Genomic DNA, 20,498 nt, shown 5'->3' with positions numbered 1-20,498 from the left:
ACTTACCTGTCAGATATATATATAGCTGAATACCACCATTGAGGTGGGTACAGACAGAATAGGGATTTTGGAAAAAACACTACATGTAGGTGAAAGATACTTTGTTCCTTACCTGTTAGCATAGCTGACTTCGATTACTGTCACCCAAGTCCGCTTCTGCTTAACTAGAGTCTCCAGCAAGGTGACCTGTATAGCTGGTGAGTTCTAGATGATCTGTCAACGGGGGCGTGACCACAATGACAAGACCATATTGACCATACAATGAGGGCAAACGTAAAAACCAACCACCTGACCAAGCCTAATCTAAGTTAGATAACGCAACTAAAGTTAATCGATTGGGAAGTCCACCACAGGCAGTCGACCCAACAACCATAAAAAAATATTAAAAACAACCATTTTCTAGGATAGGGATGAGTGTCATCCCCGCCCCCAGAAAGTATCTGCGGAAATCGTATGGTCCTAGCGAAAGCAGTTCTCATATGTCGTCTTCACATCTCTCAGGTAGTGTGAGGCGAAAGACAGAGTTGTTCCGCCAAAAAGTGTGGCACCCAGAATGTTACTGAGTGACATATTCTTCTGAAAAGCCACTGAAGTCGCAACCGCTCACCTCGTGAGCATTAACTTTCAGAAGTTTAAAATCAGTGTCCTGACAGCATGAATGGGCTTTAATGGTGATCCCCTCAGAAAGAAAGCCAGGGCATTTTTGACATAGGTAAGTCCGGGCTTTACGGAACACCATAAACTATCTGAGGGACCTCGACTTTCCTTCTGTCCTTTGTCTAAGAGACTTTGAGAGCCCTGAACAGGGCAAAGGACTCTCTGCCTTCTTGAATTAGATTTCAGCCATACCCTTGATTTCAAGCCTTTTGGGGCCAAGGGTTGTGGACGGCTTTCATTTTTAGCAAGAAAATAGGGCTTAAAAGAACAAACAGCATCATGCCTTTGAAAGCCTATATGTCTTGCTAAAGGCTTGAAGTTCACTAACCTCTTTGCAGTTGCTAGAGCTGCGAAAAATAGTCTTCCTAGTAATGTTCCTCAATGACGCAGAACGAAGAGGTTCAAACGAACTGGGACATTAGGAACCGTTTAGAAACATCCAAATTCCAAGAAGGAGTCTTAGAGGGCACCTTTCTCGAGGTTTCAAAGGATCTGAATAGATCGTGAAGGTCTTTATTGTCCGACATCCAAGTCTCTATGCCTAAAAACAGATGATAGCATACTTCTATACCCTTTGATAGTCGAGACTGCAAGGTTCAAATCACTCTCAGAAATAAGAGGAAGTCTGCTATCTGGCTCACAGAGGTCGTGGTGGAGGAAATGCCCTTTCTACACCATCTCCTGAAGACGGGTCCACTTGGATTGGTACAATTGCTGGAAGAGAGTCTCCTGGTGTGGCAATAGCTGCCACTGGTCTAGAAAAACCTCTCGCCTGGCCAGCTTCTATAGTCTGAATGCAGTCAGACACAGAGCGGGAGGTTTTTGTGGTACCTCTCGAAGTGGGGTTGTCTGAGAAGATCGACTCTCATGGGAAGAGATCTCGGAAAGTCTACTAGGAAGGACATGACCTCTGGGAACCATTCCTCAAGGCCAAAATGGGAGCATTAACGTCATCCTCGTCCCTTCCGACGACTACAGAAACTTTCTGACGACTTCTCCGATGATCTTGTACGGGGAAAGGACACACGCCCATCCCCTTCCAATCCCAAAGAAGAGCTGCCCACTGAGAGAGCTCCTGGTCGAGAACAGGGAGCAGAAAGAGGAAGTCTTTCGTCCTTGGAAGTTGCGGGAGATCTACCAAGGGACGTCCCCAAAGCTTCCACAGTCCTTGACACACCTCTGGTGGGGGATCCATTCTGTCGGGAGCAGCTGTCGCTGTCGACTTAGAAGATCCGCACGGACGCTTCCCTACGCCTGCAACAAACCTCGTGAGGATCGAAATATTTCGGGCCTGAGCCTGAAGGGATGTCCTTTGCTAAGGCAAACAGGGACCAGAGTGAGTTCCTCCCCTGTTTCTTGAGGTATGAAAGGGCCGGTGTTGTCCGGAGTTGATCTGGACAACTCAGTTCGTGACTCCCCTGAAGAAAAAAGAAGGGCCAACTGAATCGCCCCCACCTCTTTTGAGGTTTATGTGCCAGGACACCTGTCCCCTCTCCAGGTACCCGACATTCTCTTCTCCCCAGTGTTGCTCCCACCCCGAGATGGACGCGTCGGAAAACAACACTAGGTCGATGTTCTGAAGTTTGAGAGAAAGAGGCCTTCTGCCAACTTCAGGATCAAGCCACCACCGAAGATGGTTACCTTTACAGAGATATTCAGAGAAGCTTCCAGATTCCTCCTTGTCGCGGCAGTTGTCTGCAAGGAAGAATTGAAGTCTGAGGTGCAGTCTCCCCAGGGAAACAAACTTCTCCAGTGATGAAATGGTCCCCAGCAGACTCATCCATTCCCTCACTGAGCATGTTTCTTTCCCAGGAAGGCTGAAACTTTTTCTAAACACTGAAGTTGTCCTTCTGAGACAGAAATGCTCGAAAACCCACTGAACCATCTGAATCCCCAGATAAACGATGGACTGAGTCGGGCCAGATGGGACTTTTCAAATTCACCAGAAGTCCCAGGGACTTCAAGGTCAAAGTCGTGGAGATCCTCCAGACACCTTGTCATTGACGATAGGCTCGAATGAGCCAATCGTCCAAATAAAGAGAGACTCTTATTCCTCCAAGGCGAAGCCATCTCGCAACATTCCTCATTAAGATCGTGAAGACCATAGGAGCTGTGCTGAGCCCGGCAAAGGGCCCTGAACTGGAATACCTGTCCCCGCAGGACAAATCTCAAAACTATTTCGATAGAGATGATGTAGGGACGTGAAAAATAGGCGCGGAGATCGAGAGAAACCATCCAGTCGCCTGGTCTTAGGGCTCCTGATAACCGACTGGGGACGCCTCCATTACGAACTTCTCCTTCAGAAACAAATGGTTCAACTTGCTGACGTCCAGAACTGGTCCCCATCCCCTGACTGTTTTGGAACCAGAAACAGCCTGTTGTAAAAGCCCGGGATTGTAAACCAGACTTGCTCTATTGTTTCCTTCTCGAGCATTTGCTCGAGCAGGTCGAAGAGAATCTGTTGCTTCTCCTGGTTGATAGGATGGCGACAGATCTATGGGAATCGTAGGCTAATGGAGGGCAATACGAGAAATGATCTTTGTATCCTTTTCGATGACTTGAGGGGACCAGCTGTCCGTCCCTCTCTCTCCAGGCTCTGCAAAAGAAAGGAGCCTGGCTCCTACCGGTGTCTGAAGGTCTACGGAGTCATTTCTTGCCCCTGGTCTTAGAAGGGGCTCCGCCTTGAGGGACCTCTCCTCGAAAAAGGTCTAGAGGAGGGTCCTCCCCACGAAAGGGCTTCTGAATCTTGGAAGCCTGCCAAGGGAAGAAGTCGAAGGAGCTGCAGGACGCCTAGAAGACTGGGCCAGGAGGTCCTGAGTAGCCTTCTCTGCAAATGTGGAGGCCAGATCCTTGACTAAGGGTTGGGGAAAAGATGGCTAGAAAGAGAGAACAACAATTTGCCTTCTGAACAGGAGAAACCGACTTGGTGAAATTGCAGTAAATGGCTCTCTTCTTTAAAAGCCCCGCATAGAAAATGGGCAGCCAGTTCTTCGGAGCCATCCCTAACCGCCTTGTCCATACAGGATAGGACACTAAACAAATCTCCCAGGCTAATGGAGTCAGGGCTACGAGCCTGCAAGTCCAGGACCCAGGCACCAGTCCAAAAGTTAAAAAACTTCTAAAGACCTGAATAGGCCTTTCAGATGGTGATCGGTCCCAGATAAAGACCAGGACACCTTCGCTGAAGAAAGGAGAGACCTTCTGGGGAGCCTCCACAAGGCTGGCAAAAATCCCCTTGGGAAGAGGAAGGAACTCCTCCAACCAACCTCCCTCTCCTGTCTCATACCAAATTCCTGCTTTTCCACTCAATCTTGATGGAGGCAGGCGAAAGAAGTCTTGCACTGAGCCTTCCTGGAGTCCATCCACCATTGAACCTCTGTTAAAGGCCCTCAGAGAGAGACGCGCCTCTCACAAAACCAGAAGACTTTTGTGACTTAGACGAAGTTAGCTAACTGCGAGGGAGGGCGAGGAGCAGAGGGATGAAACTTGTCCCCAAACAAGTCTTTTCAGCAGCCTAGTTAAGACTTGGCAGTCTGCAGAAAGCTGAAGAAGAAGAGGACTGATCCTCAACTGCAGAGATCCGACTCTAAGAAAGCTCTCCTTCTTCTCCACAGGAGCAACTGAAGGGCAGGGAGAAGAACCGAGGACGAAGTCCTTGCAGACCAACATAAAGGGACTTCTGCTTGGAAGAAGTCCGAGAGGTCAGGAAAGTCTCGAGCAGAAGAGTCAAAATGAGAGTCTCGGACGAAAGGCCCTGACGAGAATCCCGACGAGCTTCTTTGACGAGCGATCCGACGAGAGTCCTGACGAGAGCGAAAGCAGCGAGGGAGCGCCCTCGAGCAAGAGAGTCCTGCTTGTCGAGCAGCAAGGGAGGCATCTTGACGAACTCCCGACGGGAGCCGCCCTGTCGAGTCCTGAGCCAGGAGGCGTCATGACGAGGCAAGGGAGGCGCCCTGGTCGGCAGCCCGGGAGGCGTCCTGCCGAGAGCAGCAAGAGAAGGAGACGCTAGCAGCATGAGAAGGCCATGACGAGAACAAGAGGGTCGCCAACGAGGGGCGCCCCTGGCAGCATGAAGCGCATCAGAAAGGGAAATTGGCGATCCTGCAAGACCAGTAAACGCTGAGGGCAGGACTTAGCGGTATGGGGTAGGAGAGAGATTTACGAACGTGAGAAGGAGAAGGGGAAGGTTTAGACCTTTGATCGGCAGCCGGAATCCTTTGCGACGACAACAACATCAAACCTCCTTCTGGGCCATTAACGGCTTTCAATTGCTCCTGCATGCCTAGGAGCAGCTACGGTAGGAGAAGATTCCTCCTCAGAGAAGGGACTGATCCTATGAGAAGAAGAGGGGAAGGAGACGCTTCCTTCCTCACAGGAGAGCAGCAGGGCTTCTTTCTGGAGCGAGCGAGCGACGTTCAAAACGCCATCGTCCGATGAAATCCCGGTCCTCTTCGCGGGGATGGCGCCAAATCCTCCGGAGAAGAAAGAAGAGCGTGACGAGAAAGAGGGACATGAAGCTGCCCTCTTTGAAGCTTCTGAAAGGGCGAGAATCCAACGAGATTTCCATTCCCACGCGGAGAGGAATCGGGGAAGAGAAACAATCTTGGGATCTGCGGCCCAGCACCCATCCCCTGGCAGCCTGGGAAGCGTCATCAGAGGCTGCCGAAGGGACGCCAGATCGGGTGGGGGTCCGCTGAACCTCTTTGGCGGCTTTCGACTTGCCCACTCCCTGAGTCCTGGGAGTCCGGCAGAGGTCTAGACCCAGAGGCATTATACGGCTGATCTGACGCCTCCACAACACACTAGGGGGACGGACACTATCACTGCACTTCACAGCACTTTGAAGAGCTTGAGCATATTAGCTTCCAAGGCACGAATGGAAGACATAATAATCGCCAGGGCATCACCATCCGCAGACACAACCCCAGGTTAGGGGCAACACCACAGGGTTAGGAAGAGCTACGCCTACAGGAGGGTTAACAGGTGAAACACACTACCCTGACTCTACCACTTCTGGAGGAAGACCTCCTGATCCTATCTCGCTCTAGCTTTCACATAAGAATCATAAGTCCTCCAACTAGCACCAGACAAAGATTCACACTCCTTGCATCGGTCATTCAACAAACAAACATGTCCTCTACAACCTCGAAAGATACAGTGTGTGAGGGTCTACTGAAATTCGGTAGCCTCACCTTACAGTCTTGCACACGGCAAACACCTCTAACTAGAAGAACTAGATTCAGATATCTTAATCCCAGGAAAAAACAAACCAAAATCCAAAACAAACCACAGATAGCGTATGCTAGCATCTGCAAGTCCAAGTCAAAACCAAAAATCAAAACAAATACTCATGACAAAAAGTTTATGCTAAATCAAGACGGAGGTACTGAAAACAAGTGTTGACAGTACCGGCGACAGAGAAAATCTGAATAGAAAATGGGAATGGTTCCTGATACTCGCCTCCCAGCGGCGGGAATGGGTAACAACCACCTGATCTCCTACTGCGTGTGTCGTAAGTTTTGAAATTCTGTCGGATAACGGAGAATACAGCTATATATATATCACAGGTAAGTCCCATGAACAAAGCTCGGTTTTCGGGGAACCAGTTTTACAGGGGTTGGTCAGCAACGTCGAAAACTTTGAATTTTCACCAAAATCGCCGATTTCCGCTGGATTGGCGCATACCTAACAGAGGCGCGATAACCAAAAATACCGCATTTTTAAGGTAAGATGCAATTTTTCTTAACATACAAACCCTCGGTCCTTTACATATGGGGATACTTTCGGCGTAGCTGAACATAGGCCACAAAAGATTTACAAGGCATTAGCTGGGCATGAGGTTGGCAACTGTGGGAAACCCATGGTGCTAACTGCCCAGATTCGCGCATCAATTCTCTTTCTGGCCTTGTGTAGGACGGACGTGCTTCTGCGCTCTCTGTTCATTTCCTGGCCGCGAAAGCTACAACCTCATGGTGTGTTTGTTCCTTTTTGTTTGTGATCTTGTGTATTTGTGCGTGTTTGTGAGATGCCTAACCCTTCACAAACCCATGATTTAGACAAGCCTTGGCGCCGGATTTGTCCTGGTAAAGACAAAAAATGTAGCACCTTCCGCTGTTCTGCAGACTTTCTGGGTTACATATTTCTGGGGCTTTTCAGCATCAAAAAGCCCTGAAAATGGTTGAAAAAGCACCGAAAATCGCCAATTTTCGTTTATTGACGATGCTTGGTTATCATCACACTGTCAGAGCGGAACCCCTGCCAATAACCCGGGACTGCCTGTATAATAATCAAAATATCAAAAACGAAAAACAAAATACACCTTGGCTAGACAGACACTGACAATCTGATGGATATAACTGACTGTTTGAAGTAAACTTGAAAGCAAAGTTTAAGAGAATTGTAAAAATTGTTCTTCCATTGATAATACGAATTTGGTAACCAGTGCTGGCCAAATTTGACGTGCTCAATTTAGCCTATGTTTAAAGAGCTTTCTTTAGAAAAGTTCATTATTTTCATTTTTCATCTCTTCTAAGTCCACTCATTTACTCTTTCAATGCATGATCTATGCCTTAGCCAGTGGAATAAACTGACAGACAGACAGATACCATCATTGTTAGAGGTGAACTTGGTAGATATAAAGTATTTGGGATAATTTACCATCAATTATTTGATATAATAAAAAAAACTGATTGACCGAGTCAGGCAAATTTGATGTCTAAGTTTATGGTACTTAAAAAAGGGATTTTGACAGAGGAAAAATCTATTTCTGAGGAAGGTCCCGTGTCACCCGTGAAATTCCATTACAGCACGAATTTCTAGGTATAACCTGTAGATATACCAGAGAAAAAGAGTTTAGGAAAGCTGGGGTTATTACCCTGGGTCGAAAGCCTTCCTTGTGGGTACGATGCTAGGGGTCAAGAAGGGGTGAGTGAATTACCACTACCACGGAAACCCACTAAAGATCGCCATGGTCAAAAATCCCCGGAACAGAGCGGGAGCCGTGAGCCCCCACACCAAACACCCGCCAGGACGGCGACACCAGCGCCCACCTACCTCATTCCATGCTAGCACTAACCCCAGACTTGGCATGTGCAAGAGGGGAGGGGAGAGCACCAGGTGATACAGGGGAGGGTATGAATCGGGACCTCTCAGAAATAGATTTTCCTCTGTCAAAATCCCTTTTCTGAGTCCAGTCCCGTGGTCAGCCGTGAAATCGTGATAGAGAATCATGCCAAGGCTGCAACAACCAGGAAAAAGAAATAAAGGGTAATCTAAGAAAAGGCAAAAAGTTTTACCAAAATAATTTTAATTATAACCTTTGGTGTAGCAAGAACTCTAAAAACTAAGGGATATTAAATCTAAGGCACATTGAAAACTTTCCTACTATGAAACAAGGCTTCCATTCCCGGACGAGGAGAAAAAGCCCCAAAAACCTTAAAATTACTTAAAGCAAGGTGAAACATGAAATGTTACAAAATAACTCTAAATATAACCTGGATACTATACACGTCTGAACTTAGGCTAAACACGCAGAGACAAAATCAATTAACAGGACATATATACATCCATCTGAGGTACATGGAGCCAAATAAAAACTGTCCAGTACCCCACAAAGGAGCAATAATGGCACCTCAGATTACGCTTTTTCCATTAACAGGATACAAAAAACAACTATATGAGGAGCCAGGCAGTGAGGTATAATCAACCAGAGAATAAAGAAAAGCAAACAGAGGCAGGCGTGGGGGGAAAGGAAAGGACAAGGATATGATTAATTACAGGTGGGAGATGACACTTCCCACAGCTATTGTAGAAAATTTCAGGGCTTCGAGCGTTTTTAAATAGTGGCTTAAACACTAGAGGTGATTTAACCCTGAATTTAGATAACTCCAAAAGTCCATATTATGAAAGTACTAATGGAAGTAAACTGCTCGAATATCATGAACCTTAGGGACTGAATCTGGGTTGGTGGTGTTTAATAAAATATAAAATTTGTTGTCTTATAGCATTTAGTGAAAGAGTACCACCTTTCTCCCCTGATAAAAAGAGGGACCCACTTACTCTGTGGAGTTCTGAAAGGTAAGATTTAGTATAAACTGGACATAAAGACTGGTCTTGAGGAAGGGGCACCACCTTCCAAGGGGACCACCTGTCCTGTGGGTCTTCGTTCTAGCTAAAAATCTCGGATCAGGGAAAGGAGGACCCTCCAGACGGGAGGAAGTTCACATACTTATCACTTCATCTAGTGAGAGCCGACAGCTCTGAGATTCTAGCACCTGAAGCCAAGCTAATCAAAATAAGGTCTCCTTAACAGATCCTGATAAGAGCAATGAAAGTTATCCAGCTCTGATGCTAACTTAAGGACGCCATTGAGAAAACCACAACCGACTGTGGGCGTGATACTGGTCCAGACGAGCGATGCCTGGGGATAGATGAAAAGTAGGAATCTGTAAGGTCGATTTTTAACGAAAGAAATACTTTCTTTAATGCTGACTTGATTGTGGTAATAGTGGCCGAGCTCCAGGCTTTCTCAAACAATGATCTAAAGAAGGAAACCCTAAATTAGCTGTCATGATTTTGGCTTCAGATGCTTTTAGAAGGAGGCTAATTTCTTGACTGCTGAGTCATACTGTCAATAGTAGAATCTCTTTTATCTGATTCTAAAACAGAGTGTTGACGGGTCAATGTTCAAATTTTTTTGAGCTGCGAACTTTACAAAGTCCATAAAACTAGGGGCATTCTGAATTAGAGGAAGCTGACACAGTCTTGGTTTGTACTGTCTGAGCAGAATGGGCTTGGGATCCAAGACTTCTGAGTCCCAGTTCCTGAAGAAGAGGGAACTACTGCTTTTTCGCCAATAGGAGCTACTAGGGGGTAATTGACTTTTGAATGTCCTGAGTTTGTGTAAAAAGAGCAGTAAGTTTATTGGGGGAAAAGATAAATCTTCTCCCAACTGTTCCAATCTACTGTCATTATGCCTATGGCTAACGCCTGAGGGTCCAGGTTGGGCCACATAACAGGGGAGTTTGAAGTTGCCTCCGCACATAACAGATCCACTTGGAGGCGCGAACCCGGGCGCAAATCCACTTGAAAGATTCCATGTCCAGAGACCACTCCGCCTCCAACGGAGCATTCCTGGACAGGGAATCTGCCACCACGCCTGCACTCGCTAGGTGGGTGGCTGACAGGTGCCAGCCGTGTTTGTTCGCTAGGGGAGAAGATAGCAACCATTACTTGGTTTACTCGGCCTGATTTGGAGCCTCTGTTGATGCAATGAACTACCACTGCGCTGAACCAATACCAACCTGATATGAATCCGAGAGGGGGGCTGATTTTCAGAGTTAGAAATACCGCCATAGCTTCCAGGGTGTTTATATGGAACTGCTGAAACATTGTGACCACGCTCTTTGTACTTTTTGTTTTGGAGAATATCCATCCCAGCCGCTAAGGAACACGCTGTGTGAACTATTAGTGCCGGAGGGGGAAATTGAAGCGGAACTGTATTGGGACAAGCTCTTGACCGAGGCCCACGGCCGCAATCTTGTCTTTAAGATTTGAGGGATAGAGGAGACCTTGTCTCTGAGCTTGACATTGGCCTCGACCCGCCACACACTCTGTTTATGTCTTTAACTCGCTTTAACAGCAGGTTTGTCACTGAGGCAACCTGAAGAGACCTAAGGACCTTTCTGGGACCGGGTGATGCTGATGGATTTTTGAGAAATTCCTGGTGAGAGATGCCATTCTTTCCTCTTGGGAGGCGGAAGGGACAGCGGTGAGATGACAGATCCCAGTTGAGACCCAACCACTGAAACCGGAAGTCCGAGTCAGGGCGGGACTTTTCTCTGTTCAGTTGGAAACCTAGCGACTCCAGGAAACTGATGACTATGGACGGGCTTTTTGACACTCCGGAACTGTTGGTGCCCAAATAATCCAGTCGTCCAAATATGCTGCTAGGGATATCCCTTGAGACCGGAGTTGCTGTACCACCGCGTCCGCCAGCTTTGAAATATCCTGGGCGCGATGTTCAGACCGAAGGGCATGACCCTGAAGGAGAGCAGGCCTGATTCCCAGTCCGAAACCGAGGAACTGAGAGAAGTTCCGCGCAACCGGGACGCGGAGATAGTGCGGCCTGAAAGATCGATAGAGGTGGTGACGCTCCACGCGAAGTGAGAGTCCGCACCCAGCTACCGTAAAGCATGCGAAATTTGTCGCATTTTATGTAGCGATTTAGACGCCGATTAGATCCAGGATCACTTTTGTTGATCGAGTCTTTTTTTGGGAACAGTGAATAACCTGCCTTGAAACTTTAGGTGCCTTACTTTCTTTATTGCTCGTTTGTTGAGCAATTCTGTCACATAATCCTTTAGGACTGCTGTGGGTGGCTGGTAAAACCTGGTTAGAGGAGGAGGGTTGATCCAGCCCATCCTAGGCCTTTGGACACAATGCTGTGTGCCCAAGGGCTGAAGGTCCATTGGTCCCTGAACCAAAACAGGCTGACCGCCACCTGTGTTCTCTCAGTGGGGGGGGGCGGTTTATTCCCCTACCACGCCCAGGTCTTCCTCCTCTTGGGGTGGTATTGGGCATTTCTCTATGAGGGGGCAGACCTCTCCTCCCCTTGCAACCCTATTAAAGATTCGTGGCAATAACCACGGCCTTCATATGTGGGGTTATATGCCGTGAGGCCACATATGAGGGTGCAGCTGGTTGACCAGCACGATTGCTGTGGGTGGCCTTAGAAGTGGAAGGCTGTGCCACTGCCGAGACCGGGACGGCTTGACTACCGCCTGGTGGTGAGTCCCTCTTATGCCTCCTGAAACGCTTTACCTCCTCGATTGGGGCCGGCTTCTGGGTCTTACGCTTGTAGGCTGAAATACCCCAGCGAGAACGAAGACTTTGGTGGCCCGCGTAGCCTCAGCCATAACACTTTCGGTGACCTCCTTTCAGGGAAGAGGTTAGGTCCCTGAATGAGCTTTTCACGAGCTTGTTAGGCCTGGACGGATAGTTGCATCGGCGAAGATGAACTTCCTACATTCCAGTCTGGCCAAAATAAACTCAGATAAGTCAGACTGAAGCCTGCCAGCAAGGACTTAGCCAAGACCTGAAAGAAGGCCTATCCGAGCAGGAGACGGCCCCAATGGTTCAGTGAGGCATACGGAGTTCAACGACCGGCTAACTTAACCCGGCATCAAACCCGCTTCAAAAGAGTTTCCGCAGCTTGGGAGCTGCTCGCTAAATTGCGTGGAGGCGCAGAAAGGTCCAGCTTCACCGTGAAAGTGGACGGGCTAGCCTGTCCAGAACTCATTACTTCCTGGGAATACCAGGGAAGTAGGGTCTGTCTCCTCAGCTGAGGTACTGAATACCTCAAAGCACGCTCGGGCCGTAGCCAGAGCGAATGTTCCAATTGAGGGGTGGGAAGGTTGTTCCAGGGCTTAACATGGTGAAGTTCCCCTTGAAAGGAGTCAACTGTCAAAGTTATCTGCCTGCCACCCGTCAGAGTGCGCAGGAGAGCGATTGAGCTTTGGTCCTTAGGGACGATGACAGTCTCCCCTAGGAACCTTGTCCGACCGGTCCAGGCTTCCTCCGTGAGCCTCACGGCATTTGGATAAGGGGGCAGGGAGATCGGGGAAGAACCCAGTTCCTCCAACCGCCTTAGCTAAGACCATCAAGAGTTAGCTTGCCATCATGTTGATGGGTGAGAGCGAATCGCCAAGGGTTACCGAAGATCAAACGCGGAGGTCCGCAAAGTCGGGATAACATACTGTGGTTCGGCTAAAAGGATGAGCCATTCCCCCAGTATATTATCATGACTGGCAAGCTTCTCTGAGATTTTGCTAAATCTCGAGTCCAGGTCCTCCAGAAAACGCTTATACAGTTGGTTAGCAAAGGCCTCTGCATCGAAGCAGGTTGGCGAGGAGGGCTAGGTTTTGCAGCCCTCTCTTACTCGCGCCTTGCTGGAGGAACCAGACTTGCTCCTCGGGAGGCTACAGGTCCTGAGACCTTAGCCTTCGACGGGGAAGGGGCAGGCCTCTTGAAGACGAGGACTTGAAGCTCTTCGCTTCCATGGAAGTTCAACTTCAACTTGGGGATAGCAGATGGAGCTTCATCACCAAGGGGAGGAAGACTTCACAAACCTGAAAATGAAGAAACAGATGAAGCAGGAGTAAATAATGGGGGCCCGCCCAACAACCTCACCTACCACTCACCACTTACCACCTGGTCCTGCTCTCTACATTCATCGGTTCCAGGTCGAGATTAATAGCGCGACGCCCTCCTAAACCTCCGCGAGAGTACATCCGCTGGGGTGGCTGGGTCTCATCCCGGATCTGCTGGATGATGGGGGTGGCCAGATCTTCAGGCACTGCGTCGCCACCTGCGCGCCGGGCAGAGTAAGTCCTCAACCTAGCGCCGAGGACGGGGGCTTCCCCGACGAACGCTTTTCCAAACCCAGCCACCCAGGCCCGGAGGGATTCCAAGGGCAGACTTTCTTGGAATTTTCGTCCGCCTGTAAAAACCAACAATTAGCTAAGGACTAAAACCATTCCCGGGGCCTCATAGCAATGTATAATATACAATATGAGAATGATGTAGAGACTGTCACTTACCAACTCGTCCTGACAGTTGTGCAGAGAGCAAAGCAAACCTCACAACCATCAGGTGCCAAACGATCAGGTCATCAAGGCGGACCGCATAACCAGCGTGGGTCCGACAACCACGTGACCGTAGGGTTGTTGGAGAGAGGCGGTGGCACCCCGCCCTCACAGCCAACAGTCTGTAAGAAGAAGGGTACATGAACCTCCCACCCTAAGCAAAATAAAGCTGGCAAGGCCGAAATTAACTGCAACCGAATACTCCGGCGGAGAAGAACTCCCTAACATAAACTGTGCCAATAAGCTCTAAATCACCAGAGAGGGAAGGTAGATTTCAGACCCCGGAGTACTCCGGGAATGAATGAGAGAGACCAGGAACCAACCATAAGGGGCTGCCAGTAAAATAACGGCGGAGACCCCTGGTATAGGCCGACTCACTATTATATATATATAATGAATAAAGGAGAGTACTTGTAGATAACTGACTTATCTAAAAATTATAAATAAAAACAGTAATAAGTGATGGTAAGAACACCAGAGGACTGAGGGATCCGCTCCTCATAATGAAAAAACCTTCCACTTACTTCCCCGCCGGAGAACGAGATGGGTAACTGCTCATATGTTCATAACATAGGGTGAAGCAATTAATATATACCGTATCAACGTAAACCGACGGAGAGTGAACAGTGACTCAAACGATTCGAGTAAACAAACCACCAACTAACCAATACAGCGATGTTAGGGACAATATGGGAGGAGCGAATCCTCAACCAACAAAAGAAGTCCCGAACTGGAGAAAACGCCATCTAGCGCCACCCGCACGAGCAAAGCAAGGCTGGAAAGGAGGAGTGGGGGGGGGGAGGGGGAGGTAAGAGGAGAGGCCACCAGAAGGGAACAGGAGACGGGGAGAAGCTCACCCGCCAACTGCATCGCACTCCCCCAGACCATGAATCTTAGAGGGGCGAAATGACTGGAAGCAACCAACCCAAGTCCGACTCTCTAGTTAGGCGGTTTAATATGGACCTAACCTAAGTATAGGCTAGGACGAGAAGAGTAAAAGGGACCGAGGAAGAAACTGGGAGAGAAATTTTGAGCCGAGAACCAGCCGGGATCGAAAAATGGCAGGCAAGGGGGCGACTAGCCTAGAGGAAACACATCCAAGGAGCCTGATTCCCAATTGGAGGAAGAGAACCAAGGGCTCACTCTGCCCACCAAAAACGATCCCGGAGGAAAAAACAGCAACAAAACTCCCTCAACCTGAACTCTCACCCAGGGCCAAGGGAAGGAAGCTAATGCCTACCCAAAACATAACCAACACTCATAAAAACTAAAATGTGCTCAACAGAGAGCGTAGCCTACCACGGGAAGCGGTTAGATCTGAGGCTGCCGCCAACACCCGAGGTAAACCACTGAACAAAACTAAAAATAAAAATAAAAATAAAACTACAAGAGAGCACCATCTTCAATAAAATTAATTAGCCTAGTAAGACCAAAAACAAAAGGAACCCAGCCTGGGGTGGGGTACCAGACGGGCATCACTCCCACCAAGGCCAGTAGGCCAATGATCGAATTCATACGCTGGGGGAGCCACCGCAAGGAACCACCAGGAAGGGAACCAAAGGGGGGAAATAATCTATAACGACGAGGAGACGACTCAACTGAAAATAACAGAAGGAGACGCCTCATGGCCGACATGGCTGGCTGGGGACGCCGTGGCGACATAATAAGATCTCGATATTTATGAAAATACGAGACTATAACAGCCAAAAATAGAACAAAACCCTCACAAGAAGATGGTACTTAACTTGAAATAGTAAAGCTGCTCGATGCCATCAAGCAAAGCAGAAAATCCAAATAATGGAGAGCACACACAAAAAAATCCAAGATTCACGTGCTAGAAAATGGAATGAGGTAGGTGGCGCTGGTGTCGCCGTCCTGGCGGGTGTTTGGTGGGGGGCTGTAACGGCTCACCGCCTGTTCCGGGATTTTGATAAGGAGCGATCTTTCGGTAGGTTTCGTGGTAGTGGTAATTCACTCACCCTTCTATACCGACGCCTTCCAAGAAGACGCTGACTGGGGTAGTAACCCCAGCTTTCCTGAAAGCTCTTTTTCTGGTATATCTAGCAAAGGTTATACCTAGAAATTGTGCTGTAATGGAATTTCACCGGCTGACACGGGACTGGACTCAGAAAAGCTTTATTTAAAATATAAGTGATATTTTATATAGGCAATATTCTTAAACTGAATATATATATTTTATAATAGGCAAATAATCTTAAAACTAAAATTGCATAATTTTCCTACAAAGAAAGCTCCTTTAGTTATATGATAGTTATTTATCGTGAGCTCCACCATTAGTGTTTGGCCCCATTTTCTTTTCAATACTGTACTTTTAATGTGCTGTATGTACAATGGTAATGTGATGCTTTTATGTATCAATCTGCTATCATTTTAATATTTATACTCTTGGTGTTTTCAGCATCCAGAAAATTCAAGCTTTGCATTTTGGAACTTCCTGGAATTTTTGAAGAATATTTTCCGATCGTGTGTTTTCATGTAACAGAATTTCACGAAGTTAACTGATGACTACAAATAAAAAATATAGAATACAGTGGTACGGTAAGTGCAATTACCGTTTTGCAGAAGTAATGCAACGTTTGAGGACTAGTGTTGGAGGACTCTGAGAGAGCAGTGAATGATAATGGAGGCCATGAAAGCACATACTCAAAGGTAGCCCACGTTTATAGTAGCTAAGCTTTATGTCCCTTTACCTACATGACAAATACGAGTACATACTTCAAAATTTTAATCTTTATTTACCAATACTACAGTTTGTTTATGACTGTACAGTTTGCTATTATACAACACACTCCAATGAAGCTGAGTGCTGGAGGACATTAGGCAAAACCTAAATGGAAATTTTATGACTCTCTCTTCTACTCTTTGGTACTTTTGCCATTTTTGCATGGGAATAGGCTGAAAGATGTTGAAGGCACATCAGAAGCAAATATGAGAGAGAGAGAGAGAGAGAGAGAGAGAGAGAGAGAGAGAGAGAGAGAGAGAGAGAGAGAGAGAGAGAGAGAGAGAGAGAGAGAGAGAGAGAGAGAGAGAGAGAGAGAGAGAGAGAGAGAGAGAGAGAGAGAGAGAGAGAGAGAGAGAGAGAGAGAGAGAGAGAGAGAGAGCTCATGTCCTATAGACAGTATTTTCCTTAATACTGTAAAATCATAGCTATCATCTTGTCAACAAAGACTCCAATTAAAAGTAATACTTTCTGAGCCAACAATCAATTTCCCTCAACGTAATACCTTTACAAGAGGTTATTCATCTTAAGCATTCAATCAATCATTCAATGATAATTTTTGCCATTAATGCCTTATAAGAGTACCTTGCCAAACCTCTACAATCATATAAAACAACAAACCTCAAGTCTCCATTCTAATGACTGGTTGTATTAGTCCATCCTATCTACATAAGTTTGCGACAAAAAGACGGGAAAAACCTTCAATAGAGAAGCTATTATGGGTGTACCAAATTTACTAGAATCTGCCTACATATAAACTTGACTTATCTTACAAATTACTGTCGTGTCCAAAATTTCTTAATAAATTCAGGTTTTACTTCTATGGTCAGTTGGGTCTGATTTCTTCAAAAGGCTTACAATACCATTAGAACTAAGTAATACACAAGAAGCACATATACATCGAGCATTAAAGTACATAAATGGATAAGAGAAGCAAGACTTTCAACATTTACAGTCAACCTGTATACCAAAGAGGATGGCAATATAAAGTACGAGTAAATATGAGAGCCCAACTGACCAATCACAAGACCTGTTGTACTTCAGTAAGTGAAAACTCAATTTTTACCTGCTAAGAAAACAACTGCAGCAGTGCATAATTTCATTATCAGACACAATGAACTTTAATTTACTTATCAATTTTTTCAATTATGAGACTTAAAAATTATGGTCTTCACATTAAAGACAGATACCTGGACACATGCTTTGTCCATTAGTTTATGACTGATTCTATGGGGTTCAGACTAGAAAAATTCCATCCAGTGACGAGTGTAAATAATTCCATCTATGTTAGATATACTATGTAATGTAATTAACATATTAGTATTTAAATATACCAGATTCTAGTACTGGTTTTCGTAAGCAATGACTACATGTGACCTTAAACCTAATGCATTATTAAAGATTTATGTTAAGATAATGTTACAAAGCTTGACTAAAGCATACTGAAATTAGATTCAATCAATGGCATTGCAATCGTGAATTTATGTACAAAGCTCAATATTAAGATATTCTTCTTTCATTCTCTATGCAACACTTATTCTGCATTCACTTCTTACATCAAGCACGCCAAGGATGGAAAAATAGGCTTATTTACTATCCATCACCCTAATCCCCAAAATCATCGTGCTGAGAAACACACATACATAAAAACTGGTGCTACAGTCAAAGCATACACACACACAGAAATTAAATAAAACTTGCCCTCTTTCTCGACCCAGTCCCTTTCCTCCAACAGATGAGATGAATTCTGTCATATTTCCGAGCGCCGCCGCACTCTTCCTGTAAATTTATCCATAACGCTTCAATAAACTGGCTCTTAACAACTCTTAATACCTATCTGATTCTAGTGTGGGAGGGTAAATCTGACTCTTTTGCTATCTTTCAATAGATTATCTTTCATCTTTACTAAACCAACTGGAAATATACAACATGGTCTTCAATTACATAATTAATAAAATATCTTTAAAAAGTCAGAAATTTAGGCACAGCCATCTTTTCAATTCATTTAGAATTTTAATCTCCATAATATAAAAAAAAAGATAAAAAACTTATTTTCATAGGGACCCTAGGCAGCAACAAGACCAATACTTTAGTCTTTTCTCATATTCTAAAATCACAAGAACTGCTTCAGACTTACTTGATAGGCTACAGCTTATAAGATACTAAAATGTTCAATTAAAAGCAGTGCAACCTTAACTATCATTTTAAAGGGACAATAGAAAAATTACAAGACCAGAAATACCATTAATGAAAAGAGGAAGAATGCATTCGTTTATTTATTTTTCAATGTAACTCTCAAGCTTGAAAGCCAAGGGACCTGTTTTGCTCAACAAGGCACCTACTACCCTTCTGATGCCTCAAACATGACAAAGGAAACTTCAATTCATGCAGCTTAAAAGAACACCCCAAAACACCACAACATTAAAAACAGGAAAGTATATGGTACATTCATTATTGTAACTCTTATTACTGTATACCACAGCAATAAGAAAATATAAGGAGCTTAATGTCAATTTCTTTTGCTAGATCATGAAGAAACCACCATGCTATGTACCACCATGGATAAAACATGTGGAGAGATACATGAGATATAATTGAGGTAAACAAAAACTATTACTGGGCTACTTTACCTTTATCGTTTCTTGTGATATTATACTTGATGAAGCAGGTACTTCATCCAAGATCTTTGTGGAGCATATTCAACACTTCTTTTACCCCTCTGATTATTCAGTTCAAATATATGCTGTACTTCATAAAGCAAAACAGATCCAAATCCAACAATGAAGTACAACTCACTAATGTGCAAAGTTCAGCTTTCTTTTGAAGACCAAATAAAAAAAAACAGGCATAAGAGAATCCTGCTATGAAAATTCTGGCATTAAAGTTTACATAGGTTTCCCCTGCACATTTTACTGGAGGAACTCAAGTAAAACATTGCCTTAAAGGTAAGCAATTTCATGTCTGAGAGGAGCCCTCTCAAGACCCATGGGTCTAGAGTCTCAAAGATACAGGGTTCATTGTGATGCTGTCGGGCTATTACTTTCAGATGGTATCCAAAATGAACAGAGCAAACAAAAGAGGCTACCAAATACCTCTGTCTTCCAGAAGCCAAAGATACTGAGTGCCCCTAGGCCTATCTTCTTCACCTTCCCCACAACTTAGTTTTGTAACTTCTCATTCCTAGCTCAGGTACCACCGGAACATTCCTGAGTGTGGGCATGTACTATATGAACATGCCAACAGTTTTTAGTGTTTTAAAGAACTTTATTGGGACAGCCCTTGTCAGCAAAAGAAATATACTTGTTGCATAAATTCCTGCTGCTCATATCAGAACAAGAACACTGTACCACAATAAAGATATACCCTTGTTTATGCTGTTTCAGCTACTAACATTTTCAAACTTATGGCAGTTTTTGCTGATCAAAATAGAAAAAAATTAAATTTGAATAATGCTAGCATATGCAACTTACATTGGTGAGCAATAAACATTAAAATCTATGAAAATAAAAAACCTAAAACAATAAATAATTGCAAAATCACACAGTGATAAATATTAAAATACAGAATTCACACAACAATGTATAAAATTATTGAAAACTTAAAAATGTTTAAATGTTATCTTATTCTTATTAAATTGACAATAAAAATATTGAACTATTGAATGACTTATTGCATTGGTGATGTTATGAGCTTTGTGCAGTGAATTATTGAGTGTATAGGTCATTATTTAAAGAGTTTATTTGACCTGAGTCTTGGAACAAATAAATGACGTAAGACAAGGTGTTTCTGGGTGGTTTTATACATGCTGAACAACTTTTATTCTATGTCTTTTTCATTTGGAGTAGTGGTAAGGAAATATAGCCTGCCTCATGTCATTCCCTAAACTACCAAAACTTAAAACCAACAAAGACCAAACATGAAAGTTGCAATGGCTATCCTGAATAAAACATTTATGTACACAGCAAAGACTAAAAGTGAATCAGCCCAATACTCTACTTGCTTTCACAACCACAAGGAAAACTTCAAAAACTAAGCATTAAAACACCACACTTGCTATTAAATTCAGTAAAATATAATGGGTTGACTAACAGCAGCAGCAACAACACATAACACAACAATAAGGAAAGCAAACCTGTCACTGCTAATAAATTATACATTCTCAATATAGTTAAAATAATTCATTCAGTTATTCAAACAAAGAAACCATGGAAACCAAATACAGATATTACACCAGTCCCTTAACATAACAGATTTTGTAATGTATTGGATATGTTCAAGTGGGGAAAATGAAACTCTTATTTCATACCAAAACAATCTAGTAAGTGTGGTAGACACGGCAGATGCTGAAACAAACATGAATGACAATTATCTATCTAACTCTGTGCCTATCTCCCACTCACTTGAACATTTAGGTTATGCTTGTCTTTCTAAAAAAAAAAGATCCTGCACTTCTTATC

At 44.9% G+C, this 20,498-nt stretch overlaps 1 protein-coding gene across 16 annotated transcripts in view; it reads right to left on the bottom strand.

Moving 5' to 3' along the window:
- Positions 1–20,498, bottom strand: part of ema (C-type lectin domain containing ema) — an 85,641-nt gene that overhangs the window by 21,889 nt on the left and 43,254 nt on the right. For 2 of the 16 annotated variants that reach the window (XM_067123214.1, XM_067123213.1), the window contains one exon: positions 17,764–17,820. The exons of the other annotated variants lie outside the window; for them this stretch is intronic. In XM_067123214.1, the coding sequence (XP_066979315.1) occupies positions 17,792–17,820 (29 nt within the window). In that variant the 3' untranslated portion in view covers positions 17,764–17,791. Of the gene's footprint in view, positions 1–17,763; positions 17,821–20,498 lie in introns of those variants that run through there. 16 annotated transcript variants of the gene reach the window in all.

This window comes from Macrobrachium rosenbergii, chromosome 21 (assembly GCF_040412425.1).
Source record: "Macrobrachium rosenbergii isolate ZJJX-2024 chromosome 21, ASM4041242v1, whole genome shotgun sequence".
Lineage (NCBI taxonomy): Eukaryota > Metazoa > Arthropoda > Malacostraca > Decapoda > Palaemonidae > Macrobrachium > Macrobrachium rosenbergii.
The sequence above is the reverse complement of the archived record's forward strand: the minus strand, read 5'-3'. Positions and strand labels throughout refer to the sequence as shown.